At 43.3% G+C, this 24,423-nt stretch overlaps 1 protein-coding gene across 2 annotated transcripts in view; it reads right to left on the reverse strand.

Moving 5' to 3' along the window:
• LOC115128495 (transcriptional repressor p66-beta-like) overlaps positions 1 to 24,423 on the reverse strand; it is a 48,570-nt gene that overhangs the window by 6,497 nt on the left and 17,650 nt on the right. The window contains exons 2-10 of one of the 2 annotated variants that reach the window (XM_029658367.2): positions 15,330 to 15,704; positions 14,523 to 14,652; positions 14,192 to 14,323; positions 13,443 to 13,571; positions 12,556 to 12,723; positions 11,866 to 12,250; positions 11,306 to 11,508; positions 8,202 to 8,312; positions 3,135 to 3,375 (exon numbers count right to left, since the gene is read on the reverse strand). In XM_029658367.2, coding sequence (XP_029514227.1) covers positions 3,135 to 3,375; positions 8,202 to 8,312; positions 11,306 to 11,508; positions 11,866 to 12,250; positions 12,556 to 12,723; positions 13,443 to 13,571; positions 14,192 to 14,323; positions 14,523 to 14,652; positions 15,330 to 15,703 — 1,873 coding nt within the window. In that variant the 5' untranslated portion in view covers position 15,704. The remainder of the gene's footprint in view (positions 1 to 3,134; positions 3,376 to 8,201; positions 8,313 to 11,305; positions 11,509 to 11,865; positions 12,251 to 12,555; positions 12,724 to 13,442; positions 13,572 to 14,191; positions 14,324 to 14,522; positions 14,653 to 15,329; positions 15,705 to 24,423) is intronic. The other variant, XM_029658368.2, reaches the window with a different exon arrangement.

A 24,423-nucleotide genomic window follows, 5' to 3' on the forward strand; every position in this document is an offset into this window, starting at 1 on the left:
TCAAGGGGTTTTCTTTATTTGTACTATTTTCTACATTGTAAAGTAACAGACATCAAAATGATGAAATAACACATATGGAATCATGTAGTAACCAAAAAAGTTTTAAACAAATCAAAATACATTTTACATTTGGGATTCTTCAAAGTAGCCTCCCTTTGCCTTGATGAGAGCTTTGCACACTCTTGGTATTCTGTCAACGAGCTTCACCTGGAATGCTTTCCCAACAGTCTTGAAGGATTTGGCTGCTTTTCCTTCACTCTGCGGTCCAACTCATCACAAACCATCTCAAATGGGTTGAGGTCCTGTGATTGTGGAGGCCAGGTCATCTGAAACAGCACTCCATCACTCTCCTTCTTGGTAAAATAGCCCTTACAAAGCCTGGAGGTGTGTTCGGTCATTGTCTTGTTGAAAAATAATTGATAGTGGGACTAAGCGCAAATCAGATGGGATGGTGTATAGCTGTAGTGTGGTAGCCATGCTGGTTAAGTGTGCCTTGAATTCTAAATAAATCACTAACAGTGTCACCAGAAAAGCACCCACACACAATCACACCACCTCCTCCATGCTTCACGGTGGGAACCACACACGCAGAGATCATCTGTTCACCTACTCTACGTCTCACAATGATACAGCGGTTGGAACCAAAATTCTCAAATTTGGACTCAGACCAAAGGACAGATTTCCACCGGTCTAATGTCCATTGCTCATGTTTCTTGGACAAAGGAAAGTCTCTTCTTCATTTTGGTGTCATTTAGTAGTGGTTTCTTTGCAGCAATTCGACCATGAAGGCCTGATTCACGCAGTCTCCTCTGAACAGTTGATGTTGAGATGTGTCTGTTACTTGAACTTTGTGAAGCATTTATTTGGGCTGCAATTTGAGGCTGGTAACTCTAATGAACATCCTCTGCAGTAGAGGTAACTCTGGGTCTTCCTTTCATGTGGCGGTCCTCATGAGAGCCAGTTTCATCATAGCGCTTGATGGTTTTTGCGACTGCACTTGAAGAAACTTTTAAAATGTTCCATATTGACTATTCATGTCTTAAAGTAATGATAGACTGTCATTTCTCTTTGCTTATTTAAGATGTTCTTTCCATAATATGGACTTGGTCTTTTACCAAATAGGGCCATCTTCTGTATACCAACTTTACCTTGTCACAACACAACTGATTGCCTCAAACGCATTAAGAAGGAAAGAATACCACAAGTGAACTTTTAACAAGGCACACCTGTTAATTGAAAGGCATTCCAAGTGACTAACTTATGAAGATGGTTGAGAGAATGCCAATAGTGTACAAACTGTCATCAAGGCAAATTAATCTCAAATATAAAATATATTTTGATTTGTTTAACACTTTTTGGTTATTACATGATTCTATATGTGATATTTAATAGTATTGATGTCTTCACTATTATTATACAATGTAGAAAATAGTAAAAATAAAGAAAAACCCTGGAATGAGTAGGTTTCCAAACATGACTGTTACATCTATATATTACACACACACACACACACACACACACACACACACACACACACACACACGTAATAGCATTATACAGTGCCTTCAGAAAGTATTCACACCCCTTGACTTTTTCCACATTTTGTTGTGTTACAGCCTGAATATAAAATTGGTTATATTTAGATGTTTGTCACTGGCATACACACAATACCTCATAATGTCAAAGTTAAATTATGTTTTTAGAATTGTTTACTAATGTCAATAATTATTCAACCACTTTGTTATGGCAAGCCTGAATAAGTTCAGGAGTAAAACATTGCTTAACAGTCACAAATAAGTTGCATGGACTAACTCTGTGTGCAATAATAGTGTTTACAAATCTTTTTTAATGACTACCTCCTCTCTGTACCCCACACATACAGATCATTTTAAGGTCCCTCAGTCGAGCAGTACATTTTAAACACAGATTCAACCACAAAGACTTTCTAATGCCTCGCAAAGAAGGGCACCTATTGGTAGATGGGTAAAAATAAAACAAAGCAGGACACTGAATAACCTTTCAAACATAGAGAACTTATTAATTACACTTTGGATGGTGTATCAATACACGCAGTCACTATAAAGCTACAGGCATCGTTCCTAACTCAGTTGCCGGAGAGGCAGGAAACAGCTCAGGGATTTCAACATGAGGCCAATGGTGACTTTAAAATAGTTACAGTTTAACGGCTGTGAAAGGAGAAAACTGAGGATGGATCAACAACATTGTAGTTATTCCACAATATTAACCTAATTGACAATGAAAGGAAGCCTGTAAAAAAAAAAGCCTGTACAGAGTACAAATATTCAAGAAAATGTATCATGTTTGCGATAAGGCACTAAAGTAAAACAGCAAAAAATGTGTCAAAGAAATTAACTTTATGTCCTGAATAGAAAACGTTATGTTTGGGGCAAATCCAACACACCACTGAGGACCACTTTTCATATTTTCAAGCAATTGTGGTGGCTGGATCATGTTTTGGGTATGCTTGCCATCAGCAAGGACTAGGGAGTTTTTGGGGATAAAAATAAACGAAATAGAGCTAAACGCAGGCAACACCCTAGAGGAAAACTTGGTTCAGTCTGCTTTTCACCAGACATTGGGAGACAAATTCACCTTTCAGCATGACAATAACCTAAAACACAAGGCCAAATATACACTGGAGTTGCTTACCAAGACGACGTTGAATGTTCCTGAGTGGGCTAGTTACAGTGAGACTTAAATCTGCTTGAAAATCTATGGTAAGACTTGAAAATGGCTGTCTAGCAATGATCAACAACCAACTTAACAGAGATTGAAGAATTTGTAAAAGTATAAAGTGCAAACATTGTACAATCCAGTAGTGCAAAGCTCTTTGAGATTGACCGATAAAGACCCACAGCTGTAATCACTGCCAAAGGTGATTCTAACATGTATTGACTCAGGGGGTTGAATGCTTATCTAATCAAGATATATTAGTGTTTTATTTTTCATATTTAAGAGTTTTTATTCCACTTTGTATTTTTTGACAAAAAAAATGCAATTAAATCAATTTCAATCCCACTTTGTATAACAACAAAATGTGGAAAAAGTCAAGGGGTGTGAATACTTTCTGAAGGCACTGTATCTGCAGGCTTTAGGCCTAATTGAAGTGTTACCATAAGGGGTTCTCAAAAACCCACCGGGGATGTTGTAGATCTGGCGACGGCCATCATGCTGGATCCGACTGCTGCCACCGCCACCACTACTGCTGCCACCTCCTCCTCCGCAGCGCTGCTTCCCCGTCATCCCCAGCAGGCCGCTGGCCACGGAGAGCTGGGATGCCTGGGCGAAGTTGGAGAGGACGCCCCTTGCCGAGCTGGAGAGACCCCTTTGCATGGAGGCCTGAGGCTGGGGAGCCTGAGGGAGCAGAGAGGGGAGAGAAAGCGGAGGAAAACAGTGACCTCTAGACACATCAGTCCAGTCAAAAATGTTTGTTTTTTTGTAACATTACAATTTAAAAAATAATATGATACTGTGCCGGAGCATGGTCTACAAACGCTGCCAACTAAATCAAATCATGGTCACATACACAACTTCAGCAGATGTTAATGCGAGTGTAGCGAAATTAAATGAAAGCAGGAAGCACCAGTGCCTCGGTCTATAAAAAAGTGGTCAGATGAAGCAGATGCTAAACTACAGAACTGTTTCACTATCACAGACTGGAACATGTTCCGGGATTCTTCCGATGGCATTGAGGAGTACACCATATCAGCCACTGGCTTTATCAATAAGTGCATTGAGGACGTCATCCCCACAGTGACTATACGTACATACCAGAAGCCATGGATTACAGGCAACATTCGCACTGAACTAAAGGGCAGAGCTGGCGCTTTCAAGGTGCGGTACTCTAACCCGGACGCTTACAAGAAATCCTGCTATACCCTGCAACAAACTATCAAACAGGCAAAGTGTCAATACAGGGCTAAGATTGAACCATACTACACTGGCTCAGACGCTCGTCTTATGTGGCAGGGCTTGCAAACTATTACAGACTACAAAGGGAAGCACAGCCGCGAGCTGCCCAGTGACACCAGCCTACAAGATGAGCTAAATCACTTCTATGCTCGCTTCGAGGCAAGCAACACTGAGGCATGCATGAGAGCATCAGCTGTTCCGGACGACTGTGTGATCATGCTCTCCGTAGCCAACGTGATTAAGACCTTTAAACAGGTCAACATACACAAGGCTGCGGGGCCAGATGGATTACCAGGACGTGTGCTCCGGGCATGTACTGACCAACTGGCAGGTGTCTTCACTGACATTTTCAACATGTCCCTGATTGAGTCTGTAATACAAACATGTTTCAAGCAGAACACCATAGTCCCTGTGCCCAAGAACAAAAAGGCAACCTGCCTAAATGACTACAGACCCGTAGCACTCACGTCCATAGCCATGAAATGCTTTAATGGCTCACATCAACACCATTATCCCAGAAACCCTAGACCCACTCCAATTTGCATACCGTTCAAACAGATCCACAGATGATGCAATCTCTATTGCACTCCACACTGGACAAAAGGAACACTTATGTGAGAATGCTATTCATTGACTACAGCTCAGCGTTCCAACACCATAGAACCCTCAAAGCTCATCACTAAGCTAAGGATCCTGGGATTAAACAACTCCCTCTGCAACTGGATCCTGGACTTCCTGGCGGTGAGGGAAGGTAGCAACACATCTGCCACGCTGATCCTCAACACTGGAGCCCCCCAGGGGTGCGTGCTCAGCCCCCTCCTGTACTTCCTGTTCACCCACAACTTCATGGCCAGCCACAACCACCATCATTAAGTTTGCAGACTAAACAACAGACAGGCCTGATCACCGACAACGACGAGACAGCCTATAGGGAAGAGGTCAGAGACTTGGCTGGGTGGTGCCAGAATGACAACCTATCCCTCAACGTAACCAAGACTAAGGAGGTGATTGTGGACTACAGGAAAAGGAGGACCGAGTACGCCCTCATTCTCATTGATGGGTCTAAAGTGGAGCCGGTTGAGAGCTTCAAGATCCTTGATGTCCACATCAACAACAAACTAGAATGGTCCAAACACACCAAGACAGTCATGAAGAGGGCACGACAAATGAAATGAAAAAGATTTGGCATGGGTCCTGAGATCCTCAAAAGGTTCTACAGCTGCAACATCGACAGCATCATGACTGGTTGCATCACTGCCTGGTACGGCAATTGCTCGGCCTCCGACCGCAAGGCACTACAGAGGGTAGTGGGTACGGCCCAGTACATCACTGGGGCTAAGCTGCCTGCCATCCAGGACCTCTACACCAGGTGGTGTCAGAGGAAGGCCCTAAAAATTGTCAAAAGACTCCAGCCATAGACTGTTCTCTCTACTACCGTATGGCAAGCGGTACCGGAGCGCCAAGTCTAGGACAAAAAGGCTTCAACAGTTTTTATTTCTTTACCTACCTATTGTTCACCTAATACATTTTTTGCACTATTGGTTAGAGCCTGTAAGTAAGCATTTCACTGTAAGGTGAAATTCATCGCAAGTGACAAACTTTGATTTGAAATGTTTGTGCTTCTAGTTCCGACAGTGCAGTAATATCTAACAAGTAATCTAACAATTCCACAACAACTACATAAAACACACAAATCTAAAAGGGATGGAAAAAGAATATGTACATATAAATATATGGATGAGCGATAACCGAGCGGCATAGGCAAGATGCAATGGATGGTATAAAATACAGTATATACGTATGAGATGAGTAATGTAAGATATGTAAACATTATCAAAGTGACATTATTTAAAGTGACCAGCGATACATCTATTAAAATGGCCAATGATTCAAGTCTGTGTGTAGGCAGCAGCCTCTCTGTGTTACAGCTTCAGTCTCTCGGTCCCAGCTTTGATGCACCTGTACTGACCTCGCCTTCTGGATGGTAGTGGGGTGAACAGGCAGTGGCTCGGGTGGCTGTTACCCTTGATGATCTTTTTGGCCTTCCTGTGACATCGGGTGCTGTAGGTGTCCTGGAGGGCACGTAGTTTACCCCCAGTGATGCGTTGTGCAGACCGTACCACCCTCTGGGGAGACTTGCGATTGTGGGCGGTGCAGTTGCCGTACCAGGCGGTGATACAGCCCGACAGGATGCTCTCAATTGTGCATGCCCCACCTCCACCCTATAGGCTGTCTCATTGTTGTTGGTAATCAAGCCTACTACTGTTGTGTAGTCTACAAACTTGATGATCGAGTTGGAGGTGTGCATGGCCACGCAGTCATGGGTGAAAAGGGAGTACATGTGGTTGAGCACGCACCATTGTGGGGCGTCAGTGTTGAGGATCAACAAAATGGGAACGTTGTTTCCTAGCTTCACCACCTGGGGGCAGCCCGTCTGGAAGTCCAGGACCCAATTGCACAGGGCAGGGCTGAGACCCAGGGCCTCAAGCTTAATGATGAGCTTGGATGGTACTATGGTGTTGAATGCTGAGCTGTAGTCAATGAACAGCATTCTTACATAGCTATTCCTCTTTTCCAGATGGAAATATGGCAGTGTGCAGTGTGATGGCAATTGCATCGTCTCTGGACCTGTTGGGGCGGTAAGCAAACTGAAGTGGGTCTAGGGTGGCGGGTAAGGTGATATGATCCTTGACTAGTTTCTCAAAGCACTTCATGATGACAAAAGTGAGTGCTACGGGGTGATAGTAATTTAGTTCAGTTATCTTTTCCTTCTTGGGTACAGGAACAATGGTGGTCATCTTGAAGCATGTGTGGATAGCAGACTGGGATGGGGAGCGATTGAATATGTCGATAAACACACCAACCAGCTGGTCTGCGCATGCTCTGAGGACGCGGCTAGGGATGCCGCCTGGGCCAGCAGCCTTGCGACGATTAAAACGTTTAAATGTCTTACTCACGTCGGCAGTGGAGAAGGGTGTCCGGTAGTCCTTGGTAGCGGGCCGTGTCGGTGGCACTGTATTATCCTCAAAGCGGGAAAAGAAGGTGTTTAGTTTGTCTGGAAGCAAGACGTTGGTGTCCGTGAAGTGGATGGTTTTCTTTTTGTAGTCCGTAATTGCCGGTAGACCCTGGCACATACATCTCGTGTCTGAGCCGTTCAATTGCGACTCTACTATGTCCCTATACCGACATTTCACTTATTTGATTGCCTTGGAGGGAATAACTACACTGTTTATATTCTGCCATATTCCCAGTATTTTCATTTACATATTTCCATGGTAAATGAGGTGGTTCACGCTTTCAGTTTTGCGTGAATGCCGCCATCTATCCACGGTTTCTGGTTAGGGTAGGTTTTAATAGTCACAGTGGGTACAACCTCTCCAGTGCACTTCCTTATAAACTCACTCACCAAATCAGTGTATAAATGGATGTTATTCTCTGAGGCTGCCCGGAACATTTCCCAGTCCGTGTGATCAAAACAATCTTGAAGCGTGGATTCCAATTGGTCAGACCAGCATTGAATCGTTCTTATCACAGGTACATCTTGCTTAAGTTTCTACCTATAGGACGGTAGGAGCAAAATGGTGTCGTGGTCTGATTTGCTGAAGGGAGATAATATGGTTGGCATTTGATTGTAAGGAATTCTAGGTCAGGTGAACAAAAGGACTTTAGTTTCTGTATGTTGTTATGATTACAACATGAGTCGTTAATCATGAAGCACACACCCCTGCCCTTCTTATTCCCAGAGAGATGTTTATTTCTGTCGGCGCGACGCATGAAGAAACCCGGTGGCTGTACAGACTCCGACAACAGATCCCGAGAGAGCCATGTTTCCGTGAAAAAGAGAATGTTACAATCTCTGATGTCTCTCTGGAAGGCAACCCTTGCCCTAATTTAGTCTACCTTGTTGTCTAGAGAGTGGGCATTGGCGAGTAATATACTCCGAAGCGGTGGGTGGTGTGCACGCCTTCGAAGTCTGACCAGGAGGCCCCTCCGTCTACCTCTTCTGCAGTGACGTTGTTTTGGGTCGGCCTCTGGTATTAGATCCAATGTCCTGGGTGGTGGTGCGAACAAAGGAGCCGCTTCGGGAAAGTCGTATTCCTGGTCATTATGTTGGTAAGTTGAGGTCACTCTTATATCCAATAGTTCTGCCCGGCTGTATTTAATAGCACTTAAGATTTTCAGTTTACTTTTGAGGTCTGACAACAGCTGACAAATTAAGGTTTCGCAGTGAACTGTCACTTTAAGGTGTCTAAGTGTAGGCCCGTTACCTGACGCAGGGCATGATGTCGGATCATGGTCTCGGCCTTGCTGACGTTGGGAACTGTCTGAGCCGTGCTGGGTGAGAGGGCCGCCTGCTGCTGGAGCCTTTGCTCAATCTCCTGTTAAACATGAGGAGAGAAAGAGATAAGGGTTGAGACAATGGACAACATATGGAAAAAAAATTGTGGGACAAGGAGTGGGGGAGAGAAACAGACAAGAAATTAAAGTACAAAAGCACACACACACACACACACTTGTAAAAGTCATTGATGCTTATTATATTTATTTAACAAAGTTATGCAACACCCAATTCCCCTATGTGAATAAGTAATTGCCCCGTACACTCAATAACTGGTTGTGCCACTTTTAGCTTCAATGACTGCAGCCCCAAATGCTTCCTGTAGTTTTTGATCAGTCTCTCACATCGCTGTGGAGGAATGTTGGCCCACTCTTGCATGCAGAACTGCTTTAACTCAGCAACATGTGTGGGTTTTCAAGCATTAACTGCTCATTTCAAGTCTTGCCACAACATCTCAATTGGGATTAGGTCTGGACTGTAACTAGGCCATACTGAAACCTTAAAAAAAGAAAAACATTTTTTTAACCATTTTCCTGTAAACTCATTGTCTTGCTGCTAGAGCCAGCTGTGCTGTAGCTTCAGCACAAAGACAGATGACCTGACATTCTCCTGTAGAATTCTCTGATATATAGAATAATTAATGGTTCCTTCTATTAAGGCAAGTTGTCCAGGTCCTGAGGAAGCAAAGCCTCCCCAAACCATCACACTACCACCACTATACTTGACCGTTGGTATGAGGTTCTTAAAGTGGAATGCAGTGTTTGCCAGACATAAATGTTACCCCTTGACTTGTCCAAAATGTTGACTCAAGTTTGCCAAAAAGCATCTGGAAGCACCTGGATGATCATCAAGACTCTTAGAAGAATGTTATTTGGACAGCTGAGTCAAAAGTATAACTTTTTAGACGACATTATGCCTGGCGAAAACCAAACACTGAATTCCACAGTAAGAACCTCAAGCAAGGTGGTGGCAGTGTGATGGTTTGGGGATGCTTTTCTTAGTTGGTTTTTACCCCTTTTTCTCGCCAATTTCGTGGTATCCAATTGGTAGTTAGTCTTGTCCCATCCCTTCGGGAGAGGCGAAGGTCGTGAGCCATGCGTCCTCCGAAACAACCCAGCCGAGCCGCACTGCTTCTTGACACAATGGCCGCTCAACCCGGAAGCCAGCCGCACCAATGTGTCTGACACGACCGTCACAGCGTGCATTGCAACCGGCCCGCCACAGGAGTCGCTAGAGCGCGATGGGACAAGACCATCCCTGCCGGCCAAACCCTCCCCTAATCCTGACGACGCTGTGCCAATTGTGCACTGCCCCATGGGTCTCCCGGCGTGGCCGGCTGCGACAGAATCTGGACTCGAACCAGGATCTCTATTGGCACAGCTAGCACTGCGATGCAGTGCATTAGACCACTGCGCCAATCAGGAGGCCCGGGGATGCTTTTCTGCCTCGGGACCTGGACGACTTGCCTTAGAAGGAACCATGAATTCTGCTCTGTATCAGAGAATTCTACAGGAGAATGTCAGGACATCCGTCTGTGAGCTGAAACATAGCTGGGTCATGCAGCTAGAAAATGATCCAAGACACACAATCAAGTTAACATGAAAATGGCTAAAAGGCAACGAATTTTATGTTTTGTATTGGCCTAGTCACAGTCCAGACCTAATCCCAATCGACATGTTGTGGCAGGACTTGAAACGAGCAGTTAATGCTTGAAAAACCACAAATGTCACTGAGTTAAAGGAGTTCTGCATTCAAGTGTGGGCCAAAATTCCTCCACAGCGATGTGAGGGACTGATCAACAACTACAGGAAGCATTTGGGGCGGCAGGTAGCCTTTTGGTTAGAGCGCTGGACTAGTCCCCGAGCTGACAAGGTTAACCCACTGTTCCTAGGCCGTCATTGAAAATAAGAATTTGTTCTAGACTGACTTGCTTAGTTAAATAAATGTTTTAAAAACAAAAAATTAAAGGGCTTGCAGTCATTGCAGTTTAAGGTTGCACAAGCAGTATTTGACTGTAAGTAGGCAATTACTTTTTCACACAGGTAAATTGGGTGTTGCATAAATTTGCTAAAAATAAAATAAAATAAGTATATATATTTTTTGTTTGTTGTAAACTCAGGCTCCCTTTATCTAATACCAGGTTTTGGTATTATATCTGATAACATTCAGTGTCAAAAATATGCAAAAATCAGAAAAGGGGCAAATACCTTATCACAGTACTGTATCTCTTTAATCCATGCCATTACATGTAAAAAATCAAATCTGGGCACCTATTCATAAATTGGAATGTGGATCTAGGATCAGTTGTCTTTTAGATCAGATTACAGTGACCAGACCCCTTCCCTTTTTCCACATTCTGTTACCTGACAGCCTTATTCTAAAATTGATTTAAAAATTTAAAAAATAAACAATCTACACACAATACCCCATAATGACAAAGAAAAAACAGGTTTTTAGTAACTTTTCAAATGTATATAAAAAAAAATCCAGAAATATCACATATACATTACGTAGTATTCAGACCCTTTACTCAGTACTTCGTTGAAGCACCTTTGGCAGCGAGTACAGCCTCAAAGTCTTCTTGGGTATGATGCTACACACTTGGCACATGAGTTTCACCCATTCTTCTTTGCAGATCCTCTCAAGCTCTGTCAGGTTGGTTAGGGAGAGTCGCTGCACAGCTTTTTTCAGGTCTCACCAGAGATGTTTGATCGGGTTCAAGTCCGAGCTCTGGCTGGGCCACTCAAAGACATTCAGAGACTTGTCCCGAAGGCGTTATCTTGGCTGTGTGCTGAGTAAAGGGTCTGAATACTTATGTAAATGTGATATCCGTTTTTTATATATACATTTGCTAAACTGTCTAATAACCTGTTTATGCTTTGTCATTATGGGGCATGAAAAATACAATTTAATACATTTTAGAATAAGGCTGTAATGTAGCAAAATGTGGAAAAAGTCAAGGGGTCTGAATACTTTCCAAATGCACTGTAGAGCAAGCCCTGTTAAAGCCCTGTTAAAAGGAGTCGAGCTAACCTGCTCCTGCTGCAGGGCCTTGACGAATGCGTTCTTCAGTCTATTGGTGTGCTCCGCCTTCAGGGCCTTCTTCTGATTGGACGTCATGCACTGCTCACAGAGGATACGCCCGCCCTTCTCCTGCTTCCAGTGGGGTGTGAAGTCGATCCTGCACTGGCCGCAGAAGAAGGGCTCCATGCGCGACAGCGTCCCCCGCAGCTTACCTGATGAGAGGCAGGAGAGAGGCATTTATTAAAGGTTTTGATTCTTGAGGGGGTCAGTTTAAACTAACTGTCCTGTGTTTACAGATTTCTATGAAATATTAGCTAGAATTAATTACAAAATAGTTTCCTTCCAAAGTTGTTTAATTATTTTCATAAATGTATGCTTTGGCCACAAATATGAGTATAGGATAAGTTAACAACATTATTTGGGTTAACAGAATATGAACTTTAACAAGTTAGATTTTCACTGGACAGTATGGTGAGGTGCAGAATCACTCATCTTGATCATATAATGAGTAGTTATTTGGGATGCAGTGTGATTTGTAGATTTGTAGTGGTGCCTGTCCAGTGGCTCACCCTGGCTGTCGATGACGCTCTGCACCACCTCTTCCAGGCCCACCATGTAGATGAACTCGCTGTTGGCGGCCGACGGCAGGAAGTGCAGCAGTGGGGCCGGAGGCTTGGGTGGGGGAATCTCCAGCAGGGTTTTCTCCAGCTGTTTGCGCAAGGCCAGCTTGGCTGCCGCCTGGCTGCTGGCCTGGTCCGCCAGGGAACTCACGCCGGAGCTGCTGCCGCCACCTGTGCCGCTCGATATGGTGGAAGGGCTGACAGCGCCCATCCCACTGCCGCCCATCCCCACACCGCCCACACCACCAGCCCCTGCCGCCTGCATGTGGGCCAGGTTCATGTAGATTGCAGAGGAACCCGAACGCTGGGACGCCGCCACCTGCTGGCTGGTGGCCTGTGGTGCATTCAACACACAAGGGAAAAGGGGCACAGTGGAAAGACAGTGAGACTAGATGAAGTGATTGCTATTATTCACATGGAATGGTCCTCTGGGTGGCTTTTATGACATTTGAACATGCTCAAGGGATGAAGTGGTATAAGGAATATAGTGGGAACATCCTCCAGTCATGCTTGCAATGATCCAATGCTTTAAAATGCATGAGGGGGACTGACCGAGTGCATACTCATGGGTGAAGGTTAGAGAATCGGAATGCAACCAGTGTTAACTGAAACGTGGAGAGCAGAGGGGTGGCACCATACCTGCTGGTAGCTGATGTTGCTCATACTGCCCGTGCTGGAGCGGCCCATGCCAGGCTTGGAGGGCATTCTCTGGCCATGTAGCTGGGATGGGTTGGGGGCGATGACCCTCTGTGACATCATCATCGGTGGCAGGGAGGCATTGGCCCCCGACCTGATGACTGTGTGACCCTGTGGAGAGAGGAGAGGAAAGGTTAGAGGATATAGAAAGAGAAGGGATGTCCAGCAGGGATAAAGGAGGAAGAGGGACAGGAAAAGGTGAGAAAGTGATAAAGAGGAGTGGGTTAATAAAATGGGGAGAATGAGAACAATACAAATTTGGATGCATTTGAATTAATTCCACAATTGAATTGATCAGGAATCCACATTTGCTACATGGCGTGTGCCATTGAAACAGAGAGAGCTAGTCATTCACAAATGTAATGATTCTATGAATGGGTATATGTTGTACCGTTTGTGGTCACTAGAGGGCAATAGATACTTGGCCTTATTGTCACAGTTCAGACAGACAGTGAACAGCTTAGATAAAAAGCTGACCTGACCAACCCATGTGCAATTCAAGGGATCATGGCAATGACTTCCTAACAATGTCTTCCTAACATAGATGTAAGATATCAACCTAACCAGGAACGATATACTTTTCTAAACACAAACATGATCCAAAGAGTAGTGAAATAGATTTGCCTAAAGCATGCAAACACAAATTAGCTTTGAGTATTGATCCTACAGTGTTGGTATGTAATGCATTACAAGATGTTCCAACTGAAGGAGCAACAATGCTCTTGGAGCTGTGGATAGCAGGTTTGGCTCAGACCAGAGGTGCAGGTAGAGTTCCAGTCAGGCTACTGCCAAAATCACTGCAATACACACAGACACACACACACACACACCTGTGCACTGCGAAAGTTCTGGGGCTCCGGGGTGTGCATGCCAGGGCGCACCGGCAGCTTTCCCATCCCCTGTGAACTGTGGATGGGGGATGGCTGCACTAAAGAGGGGGTATTCTGGACCACTGGTACCTGGATGGGTTGGAATAGAACAGTTAGAATAGAAAACAATTTAAAAAACAATAGAGAACATTACACACCGACGTTACAAATCAATTTGTGCAATGTATATCATGTACATATATCATGCTTTACACGTGGCCGGGTCAGGTCTGGCAGGCGAACGAACACACACGCAAAACTCTCTCTCTCCCTTTCAAAACAGAGACGCACACAGCACACAATAACGCCACAGATCTCTGCCATGTTTACTCCTGCTCTGAGACATGGAGATATTTAGCCTGTGTGTCAGCACAATCTCACTACCACTTCAAACAGGGGACGTAGGTAACACTGCTACCTGCTGAGCCATTCCCATTTCACTAGTATCAGGCTGTTTCGGTGCCTGTATTTGGTGGGATATAGGAGCCATTATGATATTTGATGCTGATTTTAGCGATAATGCGTCCCTGATTGCGATTTTTGTTTACCGGGTGATTATCCATTGTGAAGTGAGGTAGCTGGCTAAGGTTATTGTAACACCAATATATTGTCACAAACTAGGGGTGCTGGGTCTCATTTTCTATAACGATATTTCAATCAACTTTCTGAATTGAATACGGAATGGTATTAGCGTCAACTCTGGTACTAACCTTCTGCACGACATTCTCCTTCTGGATCTGGCTCTGCCGAAGCTTCTTGAGCAGCACCAGACGGGCCTCCTCCAGACGCAGCTCTTCCCTCAGAGCCTTGATCATCTGCTGCCGCTCCTCGCCAGTCTTCCCCTAGAACACACACACACACACACACACACACGTTTATGGATAGGACAGTAAAGGGCTGACAGGAAAGGTAGGAGGAGTGTGAGTATGAAGGGCGGTGGAGCAGATTCGAACCATGCCCACTCTGGTCTACATGTGTGCCGGGGTCAGAGTCAAGTGGCTTTAACCCCTAGACCACACAGGCCAAGTGGTGACAACGTACCTTGAAGATCTCCAGGTTGGCCTGGTGCAGCCTCTCCTCGGGGTGGGGCGTCCCCCTGGGACTGGAAGCCTCGTTGTCCGACAGGATGATCACGTCCGGGGACGGAGTGTGTCGCTCACGGTCCACATCGCTGGAGGTGGGAGAGAGGGGGACCAGCAGCGAATGACGTCCAACAGAGGATGAATGGTGTACGCTGTTTAGCACTGCATAGAGCTGCATTACCTCCTCTACATGGAGCGACACTGCATTACCTCCTCTACATGGAGATACACTGCATTACCTCCTCTACGTGGAGCGACACTGCATTACCTCCTCTGCGTGGAGCGACACTGCATTACCTCCTCTACATGGAGCGACACTGCATTACCTCCTCTACATGGAGATACACTGCATTACCTCCTCTACGTGGAGCGACACTGCATTACCTCCTCTGCATGGAGCGACACTGCATTACCTCCTCTACATGGAGCTACACTGAGTAACACAATACTAAACAGGTTACAACAATATGCATTGTACAATGAATGAATTACATGTTGAATTACATTAGTTGGCAACCCATCCCTCATGGGATTAATGGGACCAACATTACAATAATTCACTGTGATATTCCAGTGATAATTCTTCTTCTGGTGTCCTCTGCAGTGCGCATCGCATGAATACGTGTATGAGGTGTTTTTGTTTTTCAAATCTGCATAACACACCAACTAAATACACTTCCAAAGTCCACATCTTCTGCACGACTCATTTCCACCCATCACCTGTTCTTCGTCCATTTTAAATCATGATTAATTATATGATTCTTACCCTCTTCTGGCGCTGAAGTCCACTGGTTCGTCCACCATGTTCTCCTTGCCGTTCTTACTCGGCCCTCCGTGGCCCCCCAGCCTCCCGTTCATCTTCTCCTCATAGGCCGCCGCCGCGCCCGCCAGCATACTCTGGTGGTGGTGGCTCGCCCCCAGTCCGCCTTTGCCGCCGTCCAGGGACCCGGCTGCCACCGCTGCCCCTTCCAACGCAGCCAGGTCCTTGCGCTTGAGCAGGGCCAGCATCTTGAGGCGCTCCATAGCCTCGTGGCCCTCCATCTTAAGGCGCTTGGCCAGGGCCTCTTCACGCTCCTCGGACGTCTCCAGGCCCCGCTTGAGAAGGTTCAGCCGCAGCGCCTCCTCAGACATCCGCTCCATCCTGGAAACAAAGGAAGGGAGGGAGGAACGTGAGGTTCAATTCAATGCAATTCAATTCAACCAAATATTTGAAAGCATTTCACACATCACAGATACTTATGAAGCATGGTTGAGAAGGGGCCTATGTGAAGATAACACCTCGAAACGAACAGTCTCGCCCTGGAGCTGTGTATTTTATAGTGAAAATAGGGCCTTTGTTGCTCTTTATGTGTGTGTCCATGTAAAAATGAGTGTGTGGGATTGCTATATTCCTGACTGCCCACTGACTAACTACGCAATCAGGCAACTCGCTGACAGCATCGAATTAACTAAATACACAAGCATTCCATTTAGATACCAGTCATATTCACCACTTGATGGCACTAATATTGAAGTCAACATAGATATTTTAAAAATGTTTGAGTCTTTCAAAAGAGGGAAATGGTAAAATATTTGAAAGCCTACAGAATTCTCATTCTCAATGGTGAATCTGTGAGAGTGAACTCTTCCACCTTCAGTGAATGGGGGTGTCTTTATTTTGCTACAGCACCAGATGAGATCAGGTGCATTGACCCGTGACTAACTGACAATTATGTTAACAAGTGGATGACGGTTATTCATGTCATGTCGTTATATTAAAACAAGTTCCTATCCAGCAAATGAATGCATGAGAAGGAACACACAAATCAAATGAATGCGTGTTAAACATTGACTTGACATTTTCAAGTCACCTACATTGTGGTGCTCAAGACATCTCTTTAGGACAGGGATCCTCAACTAGATTCAGCCGTGGGCCGATCTTTCTTTAGCGGATGGTCAGGGTGGCGGAGCATAATTGCAAATGATTTGTCGACTGCAAATTGACCGCAAGAAGCCCAAACAGATAATATTTGACTAAAACAATCAATCATTTCACTTGGAGCTGATATGCTAGTGTTTTTAATAGTCTTATGTCCAACAATTAAAAAAAAAAAAAAACACATTTAATTTGAATTTATTTTTGCTCAGAAAACTTCAAATCAAAATCACATGCGAGCCAAATTGTGAGTGGTTACTATGTGGATCACATCAGTGAGGAAGACTTCGGCTGGGTGGCAACCAATGACCTCTAACAAACACGGCTTTGTCATGTGACTGGTTGCTATAAGTAGACTGACTGAACATTTGGTCCAATCAAAAGGCTGTGTCAGGAATGCAAGCTGGAAGTAAAAAATAAAAATAAAAAAACCTCACACATTGTCACAGTAATTGCATGTTTACTGAATAAGGCAACAATTTCAGATTGTACGTTTTTACACATACATCTTCATAACGCACATGAAATGAGCCCTCGGTACAGTCACAGCAGAGCCGTAAGATTTAGATTCTAAAGAACGGTCCTATAATACACACATAGGGAGAAACATTACTCAGAGGCCAGTATCAATCCAGATCATACTAGATAGTGGATGATCAATGTGTGTGGAGAACATATGCGCATGAGGTCGTACATGTTTAAGTGCCCGTGAGTTAAATTGTGTGCATACATACAGTCTGCTCCGGGTTTGACCATGTGTCACGTACAAACGATCTAAATGATCATGTGTGTGCGTGCCAGTCACACTAAGTTAAGCACGCTTGGGTGGGCTATGGGAAGGCCCGAGGACACACACCCACACCCCCAGACAGTGTGTCGGCTTTTGTCTGCTGGCAACTCCCTATCTGCCCAATACATTTGTATTCCAGTCAGCATAGATAGCAAGCCTGAGATTAAGTGCATTACTATCAGGCGTTGCACTGCATAGTGCTCTGACGTCTGCATCGGTTCCTTGAGATCTTGCTCTGCATAGAGAGGACTTTCTGAGGTAAAAAGACCCAACAATAAGCAGACAGTTCAGAACGGAACTTACAAATGCTTTCCGCTGTCTATACGTAGACAAAACACAAGATGGCTGTCAGAAATATATTGGATAAAACATCCCAACCAGACATACAAACATAACATAAACAACAGCACAAAGGATAGTATGAACACAAGATGTTGGGAAAAACACGCTGATTACATTCAAATCTGTGGATGTATGGCTCTGTTATGATCTTCAGGTATTTCCAGGATTTTCTACAATGATAAGTTTCCCGTGGCAGCATATATGTATGGATTCCCATTGCAGACACAGCCAATATCTGATGAAAACCCATCCAAATTAAGAAACTGTTCCGATTCATATTCAGACAATGTGCGGGGAGAGCCAAGTTCATTCTCAGTTAACAGATGACAGATGAGGCCTTCAGTGATGCATACATGAGCGCACTGCACCAACAGTCAAACAGTGCTGTAGTCGTACCGCCATGGAGGATGACTTGTCTGTAGTCGCACATACCACCTCAATGCAGGTGTTCTGTGACACGATGCTTCCCCATCCCATTCCCCTTTCTGTTCTGGTTTGAAGATGAGAGATTACAAATGTTCATAGGGAAGCGCCAAGGCCTGTAAGTGACAGTAGCATTATTATGCTACAGAGTTATTATTTTTTAAGAGGGTAGATCAGCTTTAAATCTGCAGAAAGATTCTGCATCATTTACAATCCCCCCCCCCATATTTTTTTTTTCATATACACTGAACAAAAATATGAACGCAACATGCAACAGTTAACGACTTACTGAGTTACAGTTCATATAAGGAAAATCAGTCAATTTATATAATTTCATTAGGCCCTAATCTGTGGCTACAGATGGCTACAGAAACGTCTTTTTAAAAGAAGAAAAGAAAAGGCAGTATCTGGTGTGACCGCCTTGCCTTATGCAGCGCCGCGACAGAACTCCTTCTCATCGAGTTGATCAGGCTGTTGATTGTGGCCTGTGGAATGTTGTCACACTCCTCTTCAATGGATATCGACGGGAACTCTAACACGCTGTCGTAAACGTCGATCCAGAGCATCCCAAACGTGCTCAATTAGTGAAATGTCTGGGGGGTATGCAGGCCATGGAAGAACTGGGACATTTTCAGCTTCCTGGAATTGTGTACGGATCCTTGCGACATGGGGCCGTTCATTATAATGCAACATGAGATGATAGTGCCGGATGAATGGCACAACAATGGGCATCAGGTATCAACGGTATCTCTGTGCATTCAAATTGCCATCGATAAAATGAAATTGTGTTCGTTGTCCATAGCTTATGCCTGCCCATACCATAACCCCACTGCCACCATGGGGCACTCTTTTGACAATGTTGACACTTCAGCATACCGCTCGCTCACACATTGCCATACACGCTGTCTATCATCTGCCCGGTACAGTTGAAACCGGGATTCATCCGTGAAGAGCACACTTCTCTAACGTGCCAGTGGCCAAGCACGCAGATGAGCTTCCCTGAGACGGTTACTGACAGTTTGTGCAGAAATTCTTTGGTTGTGCAAACCCACAGTTTCATCAGCTGTCCGGGTGGAGGTCCTGAGCTGGGGTAGTTACACGGGGTCTGCGGTTGTTGTTCGGTTGGACGTACTGCCAAATTCTCTAAAACGATGTTGGAGGTGGCTTATGGTAGAGAAATGTACATTCAAATTTCTGGCAACAGCTCTGGTGGACATTACTGCAGTCAGCATGCCAATTGCACGCTCCCCCAAAAGACATCTGTGACATTGTGTTGTGTGACAAAACTACATATTTTAGAGTGTCCTGTGTAATGATCATGCTGTTTAATCTGCTTCATGATATGCCACACCTGTTAGGTAGATGGATTATCTTGGCAAAGGATGAATGTTCACTAACAGGGATGTAAACAAATTTGTGAACACTATTTTTTGGCTTGTGGGACATTTATGGGATCTTTTATACAAGCCCATGAAACATGGGACCAGCACTTTACGTGTTGCATTTATATTTGTGTTCAATGCATTTTCTTTCATTATTATATTCCCCTAACTCTATCACCCCTCTAATTGGAGTAAACTAACGGACAACAATACTTTGACTTTTACTTCCAAAGTATACATATACATGTGACCTTACTTATCCTTCTTTTCCTTTAGTCCCACCCTTCCGCTACCCTTAGCACCTCCCATTTATCTCTGAAAACCACCCACTTTTGATTTCTACTTGCCATATATTTTTTCAACTATGCTGTAATGTTTCACAATAGTTCTGAACCTATCGATTGTCATAGTTACTATAGATTCGAAATCAATTTTTTTAGATTTTTACGAAGAGTATTATTAGATTATTGATCGATTGACTACCGATTTTCAAATCACCCAGCAGTGCTATTTACAAAGTTAGTTTTAGGTAAATGTTGCTATTTTCAGCCATTCCTGAACCTGTGACCAAAAACAAGCTACATATGGGCAGTACCAAAACAAGTGATCAAATGATTTTGTGTCTTTGCAGCAAAATCTGCAGAGCTGGGATGATTGTATCCTCCATATACAAAACATTCTATTGGTTGCAAGAATTTTGTATAATAATTTAAATTGAAACAATAAGTTTTGAATCCGGCATTTTGTGCATAAGTTCATAAACCAAGCAGCATGGAATCGGCACATTGAAAATCTATGAAATATTTTGCAACCTGTATGGCGTAGATGTGAATTTTTTGGTCCTTATTAATTGGAACTGGTATACTTTTTTATTTATCACTCAAAACATTTTATACTAATTTTGGTCAATAATGTAGGGCTGATAGACAAGTTCCTTAGCTTCTCCCCCTTTGATTTGCCTCCATTTTTGCAGTAATGCTGCAATCATTTGGTTGTCATTTTGTTAGCTCGATGTGCTCTGGATAAGAGCGTCTGCTAAATGACTTAAATGTAAATGTAAATGTAAACATAACTCCACCAGTGCTATTTATGATATCATTAAGAAAAAGTATACATTTTTTAGATCAATTAGAATATTTGAGTTAACATTTGTTCTGTCTTTTCTGGTGGATGAAACTGAAATTGCAACCTGCTTTCTATGGCTTGTTTTAAAAATAACACATTTTGTACATTATTTCATTTTCAAATAACCGAAAGTGGAGGATGTTGTAATCTGGATAAAGGGAAAAACAAACATTTATTATTATTTATTTTTTTAAACGGGGTGAGCCATTCTTACTAATCTGCTGGAGAACAAGTTTGGATTTAAGTATAACTATTGTATGACTGAAGCCTTTTGAACCTCTCTCTATGCTTTACTATTTAAATCATTAAAGCCCTCTCCGAATTCATATTCATTATATAAAATAAGCACATTGAATTTTGTCTGGCTTGCCAAAATAAATGTAGATTATTTTCTGCCAATATAATTAAAATAAGTTGTTCGGTGTAGGTAGGGCCACATATAGTGCATTCGGAAAGTATTCAGACCCCATCCCCTTTTCCACATTTTGTTACGTTAAAGCATTATTCTAAAATGGGTTAAATAAAAGTTTCCTCAATCTACACACAATACCCCATAATGACAAAGTAAAAACAGGTTTTTATATATTTTTTTGCAAATGTATTACATATAAAACAGAAATACCTTATCTACATAAGTATTCAGACCCTTTGCTACGAGACTCAATTGAGCTCAGGTGCAGAAAACGTTTGACCTCTGTCATTGCCAACAAAGGGTATATAACAAAGTATTGAGATAAACTTTTGTTATTGACCAAATACTTATTTCCCACCATAATTAGCAAATAACTTCATTAAAAATCCTACAATGTGATTTTCTGGATTTTTTTACCTAATTTTGTCTGTCATAGTTGAAGTGTACCTATAATGAAAATTACAGGCCTCTCATCTTTTTAAGTGGGAGAACTTGCACAATTGGTGGCTGACTAAATACTTTTTTGCCCCACTGTATGTAATTGTGGACTTTTTTTATTATACATTTTGCAAAAATTTCAACATCAAAAAATAAAACGTATGAATCCATTTTACAATAAGGCTGTAATGTAACAAAATGTGGAAAAAGTCAAGGGGTCTGAATATTTTCTGAATGCACTGTAAGTAAAAATGGTAACCTAGGAGATGACTAAATAATTAATCAGGGAGATTTTTCCACAAAAAGACAGGTATTTACCATTCCGTGGTAGCAAGACCTTATCCATTTTTCTCTATAAAAATGTATTGTAGTGAGATCATTTATATGAATATCGAGTATGTCCACCCACCGTCAGACTATTTTATTGGTAACTACATAGGAATCTAAAAAAGTTTACATTTTTGTCATCTAATACACAATATGGTACATCATAGTTCAGTTATAATCCAGAAAGGTTAGAGAAATGATCTAGATACTCCAGGATGCTGTGCAGTGATCCAGATTGCGGATTTAAAAGAAAACATAAGTCGTCACTCTCCAAACCAGTTTTGTCTAGCAGCATAGGACTTTGATTTGATTGATTGTTTTTAAACCTTTGATTTCTAGACCCTTCATAATAATGTTGGATCTGATTTGAATAGCTAACATTTTAATGGCCATAATAAATAGATACGTCAACAGTGGACAACCTTGTATAGTACGTTTTTTCTGCTGACGTTCTGACCTTATTCGCCTTGGTGACAGGCACAGAGGATGCTAGACTGTAACCGCTATGTGTGTTCAGCCATGTTGACGGATGTGGTCTGATTCGCACTTGACCTCACAGAGATGGAGGTGTTTGATGAGGTCTGGTAAGAAGAAAACAGTCTCCAGACACACCGTCTGAAGAAGACTGGTGACTGTGTTCCACTGAATCCTTGGTCCTCACAACACATACCAATGGTCTACTTTCTTGTGAAGTATTCCGTTTATAGCCTACCCCTTTAGCACTAAGGTTTTAGTCCTGGTGAAAATGAGTCTCACAAAACTTGCAACCGAATAAAGAGCCAGAAGTACCCACCACCAGTAAAGTAATGCCCAAAAGTTAAGGGTCTCAAAGACAAAATGGATCCCAATTTGCTGTGATTTCAACTGTCAAAATAATGCTTGCTAGTCATTGCCAAGTGAAGGGCAATGTGGAGGTCAGGCTCTTCAAGGGCAAGTTTGTTTCACTGGCTTCTCAAAACAGTCACATTCTGTTTTAAGCGATCAGAGGGTCAGATGCTCTGACAAAGGTCAAAAGCTTGGCACATTAAATTACTGAAATGTGCATTGTTCGAAGAGTGCGAAGACTCTTTTTCTAGTCCAAAATGTTCTCAACTTCAGCACTGAAACTCGTTAGAAGATTTGGCCCACAAAAGGGTCATAGTATTCAAACACCTGCCTCAAACTGACCTTTGTAAGACTGAGCCATCAGCATTAGTAGTTCACCTGCACCGTTGTACAGGAACCATCATCTAATTAATCCCAAAGGCCCTACATCTAACTTTACAAAAATGTCATGTAGCGAGCGCCTCATCAATTAGAATTCAAATAAGAGATATAATTGGCCCCTTTTATCGCTTAATCACTTCCCTATTAGTGGATTATTCCTTGTGATGTCTTTCTATAATTCCCCCTCATCAATAGCATTATCTTATTCCTCTGGCTGGCACCATTAAATCTATTCAGCCTGTCATTCTGTTACATCTCAATATTATCATCTCCAGATCTGAAGCGTTCTCTTTAAAAAAATAAAAAAAGTGAGGAATCTTTTACGATAACGTAATATCCCCTCCTCAATAATAAGAACGCAGGGAGTGTCGAGGCAATGCGAGTGCACATTCTCCTCGTTTCATTTTGGATGCCTCAAAAGGCATGATGTGAATCACAGTCTCCATTTCATGTATAAACACCCTTGCAACCTCCATGCCAAGCCACCCACCTCTAATGAGAGACAGAAAATAAAAATTTTAAAAAGAGCACAAGCACGCGCATGGCCAACAATGGCACTGGTCGAGCCAATCAGTGCGGCTTCTGTGGTGCGCGTCAGTCTTGCCCCCACTGTTCCCCCGTCTGCCTTTACATAATATAATGGCTGTTTCAGTCAGCTGCTACACAAACCAGACTCTTTCTCCCCAACCACTCTCCCCCTTATCCCTCCGCCTAAACGCCCTCCCATCCCTCCTTTCACAGAAACCTGCACACGCGCATTCCGTGACAGACTCATGGCTTTGGGCACTTTGCCAGCCAACGCAGCAGCAGCTAAGGGAATCGAAAAAGAAAGAAAGACTGTGCGAGAGGGAGGAGAGATAATTTGAGACAAGAACATCATCCCCCTTTACCCCAAATCGCCATTTTTCATTTACCCCACCCCCCCTCTCTGGGCAGAGTTCCTCACCTCACATTGCCATTGACACGTGTGTGCGCGACACGCACACACACACACACACACACACGGGGTCACGTAGAAATGTCCTTGTTTTTTAAAGAAAAGCACATTTTTTGTCCATTAAAATTACATCAAATTGATCAGGAATACAGTGTAGACATTGTTAATGTTGTAAATTACTATTGTAGCTGGAAACGGCAGATTTCTTTTATGGAATATCTACATAGGCGTACAGAGGCCCATTATCAGCAACCATCACTCCTGTGTTCCAATAGCATGTTGCGTTAGCTAATCCAAGTTTATCATTTTAAAAGGCTAATTGATCATTAGAAAACCCTTTTGCAAATATGTTAGCACAGCTGAAAACTGTGTGCTGATTAAAGAAGCAATACAACTGCCCTTCTTTAGACTAGTTGAGTATCAGCATTTGTGGGTTCGATTAAACTCAAAATGGCCAGAAACAAAGAACTTTCTTCTGAAACTCGTCAGTCTATTCTTGTTCTGAGAAATGAAGGCTATTTCATGCGAAAAATTGCAAAGAAACTGAAGATCTCGTACAACGC

The sequence above is a fragment of the Oncorhynchus nerka genome, linkage group LG4, assembly GCF_034236695.1.
Source record: "Oncorhynchus nerka isolate Pitt River linkage group LG4, Oner_Uvic_2.0, whole genome shotgun sequence".
NCBI lineage: Eukaryota > Metazoa > Chordata > Actinopteri > Salmoniformes > Salmonidae > Oncorhynchus > Oncorhynchus nerka.